The sequence below is a fragment of the Notolepis coatsorum genome (assembly GCF_963971535.1).
Source record: "Notolepis coatsorum genome assembly, chromosome: 5".
Taxonomy (NCBI): Eukaryota; Metazoa; Chordata; class Actinopteri; order Aulopiformes; family Paralepididae; genus Notolepis; species Notolepis coatsorum.
The window spans coordinates 124,705,049-124,718,749 of record NC_140169.1 but is presented as its reverse complement, the minus strand read 5'-3'; the positions used below and the strand labels follow the sequence as shown (position 1 = coordinate 124,718,749).

Sequence of the window (13,701 nt, the reverse complement as noted above, 5' to 3'; positions counted from 1 at the left end):
CAGCACAGATTAGAGTGCAATAGGGAGAGGTGTGTATGCCAAGTGCCAACCATTCAAAATATTGAATCAAGCAGTGATTACTCAAATCACACTGAACAGTGAGGTCTTGTGAAATGCCTCATGTGCAATGTATAATGTACAAATAACTGTACAACTGTACAAGCAAAACTGTACATTGGAATATTGACAAGACCATACTTGGTAATTTACTGTACATTGGAGGGGGTTGTGTTAGGACATTTACAGGGGCCAGTTTCGAATTGCAGTCTCCCGTATAGGTGTTTTTTGAGTGTTTTTGAAAGTGGGTAGTGATTCACATTCCTTTACAGCTTTGGGTAGGGCGTTCCACATTGATGTGGCATAATTGCGAAACGTGTTTAGTCCCTTGTTTGAGCCGAATCTGGGTTTAACATGATTTGTGGAGCTCCCTCTGGTGTTGTGATCGTTGTATTCACTGACCTTTGGGAAGTATTTTGACATGTACATGGGTACCTTGGTCGTGTAGTGTATCTTGTAGACCAGGCCCATTGCAAGTTGCTGTACTGTCGTCTACTCTAAGCCATCCTTTGGTTGTCAAAGTGGGCAGGGGTGAGGTGGGTTCTAGGAGTGAGGTCAAGCAGTAGTCTGACCAGTTTGTTTTGAGATGTTTGTAATTTAGTTTTTAGCGCCTTTGAGGTGCTTTGGTACCATGAGGTGCAAGCATAGTCGTAGTACCCTTGAATGAGTGCTCCTGCCAGAGTCTTCAGGGCATTCTTGTTTACCAGTGAGGAGATCCGGTACAAGAATCGAGTTCGTTGGTTGACTTTTTTTTATTACATTGGATGCCATTTTGTCACCGGAAAGATTTGCCTCTAGGATGGAACCCAGGTAGGTAATTTCTTCTTTCCTTGTGACAATATTGTCACCCACTGTAACTGAGAAGCCGTCGGTCTTGCTGAGTTTAACTTTGATGTCAAGTAGGGGGCTGCAAAATATCATCCAGCGGGCCGCAATTGGCCCGCAAGTTTGAGACCCCTGTAGGCTATACAGTAACTTTATGTGTGGTATGGGTGATAATAGATAAACACAGTATTCAATGTACTGGTCATGTTAAATGAGACAGTGAAGAGATAAATAAATCAGTCGACCAATGTTTAAATGTTATTTTAATTAAATCCTTTTTTGTTACAGAACAACACACTTATGTTATGATACAGAATGGGTACTTGTTGCACATAAGACAAAGTTGCTAATTATCATAGAATAAACAGTTGGTTTGACAATAACTATCAGATGGCATATTACCATGGCTTTTTCACCAAGCGTATGGGGTACTGCCATGTAAAAGCTGTGGGGGAAGAAAAAAAAAGTTACGATACAACACGACTTTTCTTAAAAGACGTGGACATGGTTTAAGTCATGTTTGAGATAATAAAGAGACCCCCTCTTATGAGCATTCGCTATTTTTCAGATTGTTGTCCTGGTACATGTAGTTTGAGAAAAGTTAAACAAGAGAATTCGATTTTTTAAAAGAATAATAATAATTTATTTAAAATAAATTACGCAGTCTACATATGAAATAACAATGGTCTGAAAAATATATGAAACAACACCAGAATCTTAAATATGGTATTGGTATCTTGATTGCACATGCAGATAAAAAAAATTAAGCAAATTAACAATTCTATTGCTTACAAACTACTGAAGAGTAAGCGGTTTGCATGTATTCAACTGTTTTATTTTTAATCATGAAAAGGCATCACACTTAAAGCTTATCATAACAGCATGGATAAATGTTGGCGGTTGATGATAAGTATTTTGAAAAGCAAAATGGTGACAGAAAATTATCTCTTTAGTTTACCTCACACCAAAGTGGAAATCTTAATGGAGACAGTGTGAAACAGGTGAAATATGTTGCAAGATCAAGTGCTTTGAACGGAATCGTTTAGCCAAACCATCAAACCATTTGTCTTCACATAGAAACAAACAGACATCAACTTCCTTTTATATTTGGTCACATTGTCATTCTTGTATTAAATTCAATCAAAGTGCTATTGATATCCTTTGACATTGCTGAGCCTGGCGTTTTACAAACACCAGCGGAACAACCTCACTGTAAGGGGTCCTAGAGTTCCTCATGGCCAGTTGAATGTCCTACCAGTGATCTGGTAAAACTTCTGATTGAAAGGATGGAAGAATCTCTGCAATTTAGCCATAACAGATGGATCGACCTCCGGGTGGATGCGCCCCTTGCTACCCGCCAGGCACTTGTTGAAGACGATGTTGAATCGCAGACAGTAAAATCCCCTGGTAGCGTTGAAATACAGGTTATACTGGCTGATCCTCGAGGGGAGGTTGAGGAAGCTCTCAACAAGCTGCAGCTCTGGCAGTGGGTCTGTAATGAGGCGATCCCCATCCACAATATGGAACTGCTCCACTGGGAAATACTTCAACCAGCGCTCCAAGTGTTTGGTGTAGATGCTGGTCCGTACAGCCTTGTACTTAGTGTTCACCTCGCAGGTGTTGGCGTCTATGGCCAGCTTCTCGAACTTGTGGTAGGTCTTGTTCTTGCGCTCCTTGCCCTCCAGCACCTGCGTGTAGTCCGACACGGCTCTCGTGGTGGGTTCGCGCACTATGATCAACAGCTTGATGGAGGAATTCATCTTAAAGATCCGCTCCGGCACCTCCTCCGTGATGAAGTAGGCGGGGCTCTTCTCAATGGTAATCTGGTGAGGGAAAGAGAAGGGCATTTTCTCCCTGTACCAGTCGATGCCCCGGGCATAGTTCTGGTCGTTGTCAAAGAAGTGGATCTCCTGTGAAGCCTTGACCACTGCTGGGTGCAGGTTGAGCATCTCCAGTAGGGCACGTGTACCCCCCTTACGCACCCCAATGATGATGGCCCGAGGTAGCTGCTGTACCAGGTTGTGCAGGCGGATCTGCTCTTTGCTGGCATTGCCCTTGCGTAGCTCATGGAGTAGGCCACGTTTGTACTGCAGAGTTCGAAGAGGGATCTGCCCTGGTTCAGGGGGGTGCAGTCTGCTCTCAATGGGGCAAATGGGCTGTAGCCTGAATGAGAAAAAGAGAAAAGGCCACAATGTGTAAGATTATTTTAATTATTATATATATTTAATATATTTCAACATTTCCTATATTTCTATGCACTTCCTGTCAATTTCATGAATTGTATGCACTTCCTGCCAATTTCATGCATTTCTATGCTCATTTTATGCTTTTAACTATTTCATTGCACTGCTCCTGTGAGGTTTTGCCCGCTGCTCACTACCTTTTCTCTGTCTTCTTTAAGCCTACTGTTAGGAATTCCCTATTCTCTGTCTTCTTTAAGCCTACTGTTAGGAATTCCCTACTCACTCTCTCTAGCCCCCACCCTCTCGTTCCTTACCCTTAGTGGCCACACCTGTTTGATATTCTATTATCTCTCGCACCTGTGGTGGCAGGCTAATTAGTCCCCCTGTGGGCTTTAAATACGAGGGCGCTTCCCCTCGTTTTGGCGTGGGGTCGTGTTGTATACTTGCCGAGTCATATTCTCTAAACATCTAGACTCTTTCGGGAGATCCTCTGTCTGCCTATGCTGTTCCATTCTCCGGCGTCGAGATGTTTGCTCCAGCCTTCGCCTGCTGTCGCCGTTGCCTGAGAGTGGGACTGGTCTGCGCTCCCTAGACTTCCACGGGAGGCATCCCAGTCATCCACTTCAGACCCCCCGCGCAGCTGTCGTCCTGACGCACATCCAGACCAGCGCAGACGCTCTCCAGTCCACAGCGCGCAACGCGCATCTTCCAAGGACGCTCGAGCTTGGCACGCTCTCCAGACCAGCGCGCAACGCGCATCTTCCAGACCTTCGAGCTTGGCACGCTCCTCCGTACCAGCGCGCAACGCGCATCTTCCAGACCTTCGAGCTTGGCACGCTCCTCCGTACCAGCGCACTGACGCGCATCTTCCAGACCTTCGAGCTTGGCACGCTCCTCCGTACCGGCGCACAGACGCGCATCTTCCAGACCTTCGAGCTTGGCACGCTCCTCCGTACCAGCGCTCTGACGCGCATCTTCCAGACCTTCGTGCTTGGCACACTCCTCCTGGCAGACGCACCCCGATGCGTCTCTCTGTTCCGACGCGCACACCAAGGTGTGGCGCGCCACTCTGTTCCTCGGCTCCGACAGTGGCTACCCGGTGGACGACATCCTCGCCACCGCCACTGTTCCAGCTCCCTGTTCCGACGCGCACACCAAGGTGTGGCGCGCACTCTGTTCCTCGGCTCCGACAGTGGCTACCCGGTGGACGACATCCTCGCCACCGCCACTGTTCCAGCTCCCTGTTCCGACGCGCACACCAAGGTGTGGCGCGCACTCTGTTCCTCGGCTCCGACAGTGGCTACCCGGTGGACGACATCCTCGCCACCGCCACTGTTCCAGCTCCCTGTTCCGACGCGCACACCAAGGTGTGGCGCGCACTCTGTTCCTCGGCTCCGACAGCGGCTACCCGGTGGACGATGCCCTCGTCACCGCCACTGTTCCAGCACTCTGTTCCTCGGCTCCGACAGCGGCTACCCGGTGGACGATGCCCTCGTCACCGCCACTGTTCCAGCACTCTCTCCCTCGGCTCGGACAGCCAGCCGCCCCGGTGGCGATGCCTTCGTTCCCGTTGCTGTCCCTGTACCATTACGCATGCGCCTGGGTGAGTTTTGATTGTGATGTCACTCACCCAGCGTAGTGCCCTTGCCCCCGTTCCCGCTGCTGTCCCCGTACCTTTACGCATACGCCTGGGTGAGTTTTGATTGTGATGTCACTCACTCAGCGTAGTGCCCTTGCCCCCGTTCCCGCTGCTGCCCCTTTACCTTTACGCATACGCCTGGGTGAGTTTTGATTGTGATGTCACTCACTCAGCGTAATGCCTCTTGCCCCCGTTCCCGCTGCTGTTCCTGTACCTTTACGCATACGCCTGGGTGAGTTTTGATTGTGATGTCACTCTCCCAGCGTATTGCCTCTGTTAGTTAGTTTGGACATTTCATCTCCCAGCGTATTGCCTCTGTTAGTTAGTTTGGACATTTCATCTCCCAGCGTATTGCCTCTGTTAGTTAGTTTGGACATTTCATCTCCCAGCGTATTGCCTCTGTTAGTTAGTTTGGACATTTCATCTCCCAGCGTAATGCCTCTGTTTTTGGTTCTCACTTAGAATAGTATTTTTGGACTTTACATCTCCCCCTGTGTGTTTGTCACACGAAGATATTATTACTTTGTTCACTTTGTTATTTGGACTGTTCTGCACCTGCTCTGTTTTTTCCCTTTTGTGCATTAACTCTCTCCTCTGTCCTGCAGAGCGGCCCAGATGTTTTCCCACCAGTCCCCAGTTCCTCCCTGTACCCCAGCCCGCCTCCGCGGGCCTCAGTCCCCTCTGTTCCCTAGTTCTCCCCTTCTAGTTCCACCTAGTTCCTGGTCCCAAGTTCTCCCTTTCTAGTTCCACCTAGTTCCTGTTCCCTAGTTCTCCCCTTTCTAGTTCCACCTAGTTCCTGGTCCCAAGTTCTCCCCTTCTAGTTCCACCTAGTTCCTTGTCCCTAGTTCCCCTAGTCCCCGTTTTCTCCTGTTCCCTAGCTCTCCTAGTCCCTAGTTCTCTCTCCCTAGTTCTCCTTGTCCCTGGTTTACCTAGTCTCTAGTTCCTCTGTCCCAAGGCGTTCCCTTAACCTTCCCTTAGGCGTTCCCTTACTTTCCCTTAGTGTTCCCTTTTCCTGCCCGCCTCTTAAAGGCACCTTTCCTTCCCCTCATATTATATTCCTGTATTTGTGATTCTCCCTTAAAGGGACAGTGCCCTTTTCCCTGTTTTTCCCTGTTCACAATAAATATCTGTTTCTTGGCAAACCACCATACCTGTCTTGTGTTGTGCGATTGGGGTCGGTTTCAAACCATAACAGTACGACCCCACCAAGTCTACGACCCCAGCCAGCACAGACTGTGTATGTTGAGTTTGCCTTTTTTTTTTCTTGTCCCCTCTAGCTCCCCTGTTAGCCCTGTTAGCTTCCCTGTTAGCCCAGTTTAGCTTCCTTGTTAGTCCTGTTTAGCTCCCTTGTTAGCCTGTTACTCCCCTGTTTAGCTTGTTAGTCTCCCCGGTTAGCTCCCCTGTTTGCTTCCCGTTTTGCCCTGTTTGACCCCCCTGCAGCTTGTTAGGCCTCTACTACCAGCATGGCCCTGTCTGCTAGCTTTGCCTCGGCGGCTAGCACAGCCTCTATGTTAATGCAGCCCTTACTGCTGGCATAGGCCCTGTAGCTAGCCATGCCCTGGCAGCTAACCCAGTCCCTCAGCAGAGCCCCAGTCTGCTAGCTTGGCCCCGGCTGTTAGCACAGCCTCTATGTTAATGCAGCCTTGCAGCTGGCATAGGCCCTGTAGCTAGCCAGGCCCAAGCAGCTAACCCGGTCCCTCTGCATGACCTCCACCTTTTTGTGTAGTTTATCCCACTGCTAGGACTGCCCTTTCAGCTAGCAAGGTCAGTTTTTCTCACACAGCTAGGACTGTCCTTCCAGCTAGCTTGTGCTCTCATGCTGGTCCAGCCCTGTCTGCCAGCCTAGCTCCGGCAGCTAGCGCAGCCTCTATGTTGATGTAGCAGTACAGCTAGCATAGGCCCTGTAGCTATCAGTGCCCTGGCAGCTACCCTTTCCCTCTGCTAGCCTGGCTCCGGCAGCTTGCGCAGCCTCTATGTTGATGTAGCAGTACAGCTAGCATAGGCCCTGTAGCTATCAGTGCCCTGGCAGCTAACCTTCCCTCTGCTAGCCCTTTCCCGGTGCTTCCATGGTTAACCCTTTGCTACCCTGCTTGCCCCTCAGTTCTCTAGACCCAGTTCCTCTAGACCAGTTCTCTAGACCAGTTCTCTAAACCAGTTCTCTAGACCAGTTCTCTAGCCCGGTTCTCTAGCCCAGTTCTCTAGACCAGTTCTCTAGACCAGTTCTCTAGACCAGTTCCTCTAGACTAGTTCTCTAGACCCAGTTCCTCTAGACCAGTTCCCCCAGTTGCCCCTCTGCTACCCTAGTTACCCCTCGGCGACCCTGTTTCTTTTGCTAGCCCCACTCTTGTGGTGGCTTCCCCTGCTGGCTTGGCCAGTACCTCTTGTTTTGCCCCCTGCCACTCTGTCTGTATTTGTTTTGGGTCGCCGGGTGGCTCCCGTTGGAGGGGGGGATACTGTGAGGTTTTGCCCGCTGCTCACTACCTTTTCTCTGTCTTCTTTAAGCCTACTGTTAGGAATTCCCTATTCTCTGTCTTCTTTAAGCCTACTGTTAGGAATTCCCTACTCACTCTCTCTAGCCCCCACCCTCTCGTTCCTTACCCTTAGTGGCCACACCTGTTTGATATTCTATTATCTCTCGCACCTGTGGTGGCAGGCTAATTAGTCCCCCTGTGGGCTTTAAATACGAGGGCGCTTCCCCTCGTTTTGGCGTGGGGTCGTGTTGTATACTTGCCGAGTCATATTCTCTAAACATCTAGACTCTTTCGGGAGATCCTCTGTCTGCCTATGCTGTTCCATTCTCCGGCGTCGAGATGTTTGCTCCAGCCTTCGCCTGCTGTCGCCGTTGCCTGAGAGTGGGACTGGTCTGCGCTCCCTAGACTTCCACGGGAGGCATCCCAGTCATCCACTTCAGACCCCCCGCGCAGCTGTCGTCCTGACGCACATCCAGACCAGCGCAGACGCTCTCCAGTCCACAGCGCGCAACGCGCATCTTCCAAGGACGCTCGAGCTTGGCACGCTCTCCAGACCAGCGCGCAACGCGCATCTTCCAGACCTTCGAGCTTGGCACGCTCCTCCGTACCAGCGCGCAACGCGCATCTTCCAGACCTTCGAGCTTGGCACGCTCCTCCGTACCAGCGCACTGACGCGCATCTTCCAGACCTTCGAGCTTGGCACGCTCCTCCGTACCGGCGCACAGACGCGCATCTTCCAGACCTTCGAGCTTGGCACGCTCCTCCATACCAGCGCTCTGACGCGCATCTTCCAGACCTTCGTGCTTGGCACACTCCTCCTGGCAGACGCACCCCGATGCGTCTCTCTGTTCCGACGCGCACACCAAGGTGTGGCGCGCCACTCTGTTCCTCGGCTCCGACAGTGGCTACCCGGTGGACGACATCCTCGCCACCGCCACTGTTCCAGCTCCCTGTTCCGACGCGCACACCAAGGTGTGGCGCGCACTCTGTTCCTCGGCTCCGACAGTGGCTACCCGGTGGACGACATCCTCGCCACCGCCACTGTTCCAGCTCCCTGTTCCGACGCGCACACCAAGGTGTGGCGCGCACTCTGTTCCTCGGCTCCGACAGTGGCTACCCGGTGGACGACATCCTCGCCACCGCCACTGTTCCAGCTCCCTGTTCCGACGCGCACACCAAGGTGTGGCGCGCACTCTGTTCCTCGGCTCCGACAGCGGCTACCCGGTGGACGATGCCCTCGTCACCGCCACTGTTCCAGCACTCTGTTCCTCGGCTCCGACAGCGGCTACCCGGTGGACGATGCCCTCGTCACCGCCACTGTTCCAGCACTCTCTCCCTCGGCTCGGACAGCCAGCCGCCCCGGTGGCGATGCCTTCGTTCCCGTTGCTGTCCCTGTACCATTACGCATGCGCCTGGGTGAGTTTTGATTGTGATGTCACTCACCCAGCGTAGTGCCCTTGCCCCCGTTCCCGCTGCTGTCCCCGTACCTTTACGCATACGCCTGGGTGAGTTTTGATTGTGATGTCACTCACTCAGCGTAGTGCCCTTGCCCCCGTTCCCGCTGCTGCCCCTTTACCTTTACGCATACGCCTGGGTGAGTTTTGATTGTGATGTCACTCACTCAGCGTAATGCCTCTTGCCCCCGTTCCCGCTGCTGTTCCTGTACCTTTACGCATACGCCTGGGTGAGTTTTGATTGTGATGTCACTCTCCCAGCGTATTGCCTCTGTTAGTTAGTTTGGACATTTCATCTCCCAGCGTATTGCCTCTGTTAGTTAGTTTGGACATTTCATCTCCCAGCGTATTGCCTCTGTTAGTTAGTTTGGACATTTCATCTCCCAGCGTATTGCCTCTGTTAGTTAGTTTGGACATTTCATCTCCCAGCGTAATGCCTCTGTTTTTGGTTCTCACTTAGAATAGTATTTTTGGACTTTACATCTCCCCCTGTGTGTTTGTCACACGAAGATATTATTACTTTGTTCACTTTGTTATTTGGACTGTTCTGCACCTGCTCTGTTTTTTCCCTTTTGTGCATTAACTCTCTCCTCTGTCCTGCAGAGCGGCCCAGATGTTTTCCCACCAGTCCCCAGTTCCTCCCTGTACCCCAGCCCGCCTCCGCGGGCCTCAGTCCCCTCTGTTCCCTAGTTCTCCCCTTCTAGTTCCACCTAGTTCCTGGTCCCAAGTTCTCCCTTTCTAGTTCCACCTAGTTCCTGTTCCCTAGTTCTCCCCTTTCTAGTTCCACCTAGTTCCTGGTCCCAAGTTCTCCCCTTCTAGTTCCACCTAGTTCCTTGTCCCTAGTTCCCCTAGTCCCCGTTTTCTCCTGTTCCCTAGCTCTCCTAGTCCCTAGTTCTCTCTCCCTAGTTCTCCTTGTCCCTGGTTTACCTAGTCTCTAGTTCCTCTGTCCCAAGGCGTTCCCTTAACCTTCCCTTAGGCGTTCCCTTACTTTCCCTTAGTGTTCCCTTTTCCTGCCCGCCTCTTAAAGGCACCTTTCCTTCCCCTCATATTATATTCCTGTATTTGTGATTCTCCCTTAAAGGGACAGTGCCCTTTTCCCTGTTTTTCCCTGTTCACAATAAATATCTGTTTCTTGGCAAACCACCATACCTGTCTTGTGTTGTGCGATTGGGGTCGGTTTCAAACCATAACAGCTCCTAACAATTTTATTGCACTGCACTATTGCACTATTTTACTCTTTTATTACTGTATGTATATTTGATCAGTGACAATCAAACCGTAAACAAAGAGGCTTATTAAGATGTTAGATTGTTTGTAAAAAAGCAATGAAGTCAGTAGGTATAATTAGGAAGGTGTGTTCATTGATAAATAGAAGTTGTTTTTTAATCCTGTATTATAGTCTGATCTTTCCTTACATCTTATTGTAACATAATATGAGCTAGCACTCATTCATCTCATCTTCAAAAAATTATTTGACTTCAAAAAAGAATTGTCAGACTGGCAACCCTCTCAGTCGATTTGAACCATCTGCTCCTCTTTTCAAGAAACTAAACATTCTTTCCTTTATATGTTTAATTTATATTATAACTATTTAATTTGCATTAATTTGAATTATTAAGTGTCTTGTCATTATTGTTATTATTGTTATTATTATTATTATTATTATTATTATTATTATTATTATTATTATTATTATTATTATTATTATTATTATTATTATTATTATTATTATTATTATTGTTATTATTGTTATTATTGTTATTGCTGTATCTGTCCTGTGATGTCTTGTTTATTATTGTGGTAACTGTATTGTGCTGTGTCTTGTTTCATGTGGAAAAAGGAAAATAAAGACAAATATGATATAAAAAAAAATAAAAGAAACGAAACATTCTAACTGTGTCTGAGGTTAATTCTTTACATATATGTATATTTGTGTACAAATGCATTTATGATTATCATAATCTACCAAATGGTTTTAATCGTTTTTTTTCTTTTAATTCGGATTTTCATTTATATGTCACACGTCAGTCCAGGGACCTGCATATACCTTATTGTGGTACTTCTCTTTAGGCAGATCTCAGTGAGGTATAGAGGGTCCAATCTTTGGAATACAGCTGATCCTATGCTGAGGAAATCTCCATCTGCTTATTTTTAAAGCCAACTACAAAAAAAATGCTCATATCCAAAAAGTAGTAGATAGATAAATAGGTCATACATGTAGGTATGCATTTGGTTATGTGGGTGGGGTTTGTAGGCAGGTGGGTGGGTGGTTATGTATTATACGCAGTATACAGTATATGCATGTATGTACTGTGTGTATGTATGTTTGTATTAACACATATCTTTTGAATGTATTACTGGTATTTTTTAAATAATATGTATATTATTTTTGTATGTTTGATTTTACAAAACAGGGGAAGTTCTCGATAAGCCTCTAGGCTTCTAAACTTCTCCTACACAATATGGTTATTATGTATTTTTTTTAAACTTTTGTTTAACTCTTTGTGTTAATAAATAAATAAATACAGATCCTAATGTGAAGAATTATGTGATTTAATGTGCTATGCTTATTTTATGTCTGCACTTTATGCCTATGTCTTTTTTAGTCTGCGGTGGTCTGGGGCTCGCGGGACGGTGGTCTGGGGCTCGCGGGGCGGTGGTCTGGGGCTCGCGGGGCGGTGGTCTGGGGCTCGCGGGACGGTGGTCTGGGGCTCGCGGGACGGTGGTCTGGGGCTCGCGGGGCGGTGGTCTGGGGCTCGCGGGACGGTGGTCTGGGGCTCGCGGGACGGTGGTCCGGGGCTCGCGGGGCGGTGGTCTGGGGCTCGCGGGACGGTGGTCTGGGGCTCGCGGGACGGTGGTCTGGGGCTCGCAGGACAGTGGCCTGGGGCTCGCAGGACGGTCCACACACCGCTATCAGTGTTCTTCTTCCCCGCCAATGAAGTATTCACCCAAAGACCCAATACCGTGGCAACAACTACCGCACTACCGGTAGAATAAGTGCCGAGAACCGTGGGAAGTGATGCAAACTGTCTTGTCATGTTTTGAACATTTATGTTGTGTTGATGGAATCACGTTAAAGGGGAACTATCTTATAAATGGCCTTTTTGAGTGTTTAGCATTGTTTCCTAGCTATGTGAACTTATATTAATATGATCTATGTCTCAAAATTCTCATATTGGCGCATTCTTCCAATTCTCCTCTCACAATATTCACCCTCACTGAACTGAGTCATTTGAAAATGTGCCTATATGTGATGTCATATAGTCACCGCTGCATGTTAATGTTCAGGAGAACCAGAACGCGCACAGTGGTTTAGGAGCCCAGGCTCAAAACAGCTTGAGATCTTGAGGTAGAAAAATGCTGTTTTTGAGGACTTGATTAGAAATACAAAACAATGAATAAAAAAAATATATATATTACAGAGGTGTTCCATAGACTCACAGGAATTGTGTAAAAGTGCCCAAATAGTGAAAGAAATAGTAAAATAGTTCCCCTTTAATATAGAGAGATGAAAACAATACGTTATTTCGATTGATATGAATTGGATAATGCTGGCTGCAGGCTGTTAGCAGAACTGCGTAACGCGCTGTTTGGGCGTAGAGAGAGCGTACGTCAGTGGCCAATCAGATCGTGCAAACCGAACGCGGAAGTGCAACTCCGTTAGGGAAAATATACACGAAGCAAGGACACATATAGTGTCATAGATGCAAAGCACTTTACACAAAGCAAATATCCTGTGACCTGCCACTAGGAGCAGTGCGGCTAAGCATGAGTGAGTGTGTTACTGAATGAGTGAGTTAGTGGTCATAGGATGCTGCTTTACATTTAAAAATCAGTGATCAAAATATTGCACATTGTAGCTTTAACTTGATACGAAAGAAACATGTTATTTCCTTAAATACACATGGACCTTTTCCCCCCACTTTGAAATGTTTGGTCTGACAGTATGTAATAACTAAAATTTAGTTTTACTTGACTTTTGAGGAGGCTGTAAAAGGTTTAGCCTATTTACATTGTACTGTAATGTTTGTAAACATTGGAGTATAACAGGCTTGTATTTTGAGATATGGTGGGTTGAAAAAGTTCTCAAAGGCTTATTTTCCATCAAGTTAAAGAATCACGCCAACATTATGGAAAATGCCCCTACCATCTTCTCCAGAGTCAGACAAGAAGATAGGTACTAATTTCCTCTCTGTGTGTTCAGTAGAAAGCTAGCCTAGCTTAGTACAAATGAATGGAAGCGGATACAGACCACTGGCCTAGCTTAAAACTCCGGGAGATGTGTTTTTGGCCAATAGCTAGGCTAGCTGGTCCACATCAGCTTGCATTAATTTGTGCTAAGCTAGGCTAGCTCACAGCCGGACAGCTTTCTATACTGAACACACAGGGATGTAATTAGTATCTTCTTGTCTGACTCTGGCGAAGACGGTAAGCACATTTCCCATAATGTCGGCGTGTTCCTTTGAAACATTTCAAGAAAATACACAACGCTACCCGAAATTCAGATGGTCAAAATACGAAGGGATTGTGCAGAATGTACCACTGACACCCACCTATCCAAGGTCCCGACCCTGGCCACTAGATACAGGAGACTTCCGATAGCGAGGCTGCCCAGCACGAAGAGCTTCTGTCTCAGCAATGCCTGCTGTTTGAATAGCATGGCCCTCCATCAATCTTCAGGCCTGCGTCTTCAGCCTGCAGAGAGCGGAGCACATAAACCACTAATCACCGCGAGAAGAGAGACAGCCTAATGTTTATTAACATACACTCAATCAAGCCTTACAAGTGATTAAGCCACACAGAAGCCTGAAAAGTGCTGCAGTGCCATTAGAGCAGACAGCCACTCTCTGTACCCCCCCCCCCCCCACACACACACACACACATACACACACATACACACACACACTCACACAGACACACACACACACCTTTGATCCTCCAACGTCTTTATTTATTTCTGCCAACTCTTGATGCCGGATTTGATCTCATGAATAGGCAACATGTCTGTGAACGGATGATGGAGAATATAAATGCTGAATATGCACTGATGCCACAAGACAGTGTTTAAAGGT

General features: G+C 47.9%; 1 protein-coding gene across 1 annotated transcript; it reads right to left on the bottom strand.

Moving 5' to 3' along the window:
• Positions 1 to 2,114: 2,114 nt before the first annotated feature.
• LOC311228011 (heparan sulfate glucosamine 3-O-sulfotransferase 5) lies at positions 2,115 to 13,289 on the bottom strand (the record flags this gene model as incomplete). The annotated part of the gene is made up of 2 exons (XM_084313901.1): positions 2,115 to 3,045; positions 13,183 to 13,289. 2 exons carry the CDS (start codon positions 13,287 to 13,289, stop codon positions 2,115 to 2,117), a joined length of 1,038 nt encoding a protein of 345 aa, XP_084170027.1.
• Between the last annotated feature and the right edge of the window lie 412 nt (positions 13,290 to 13,701).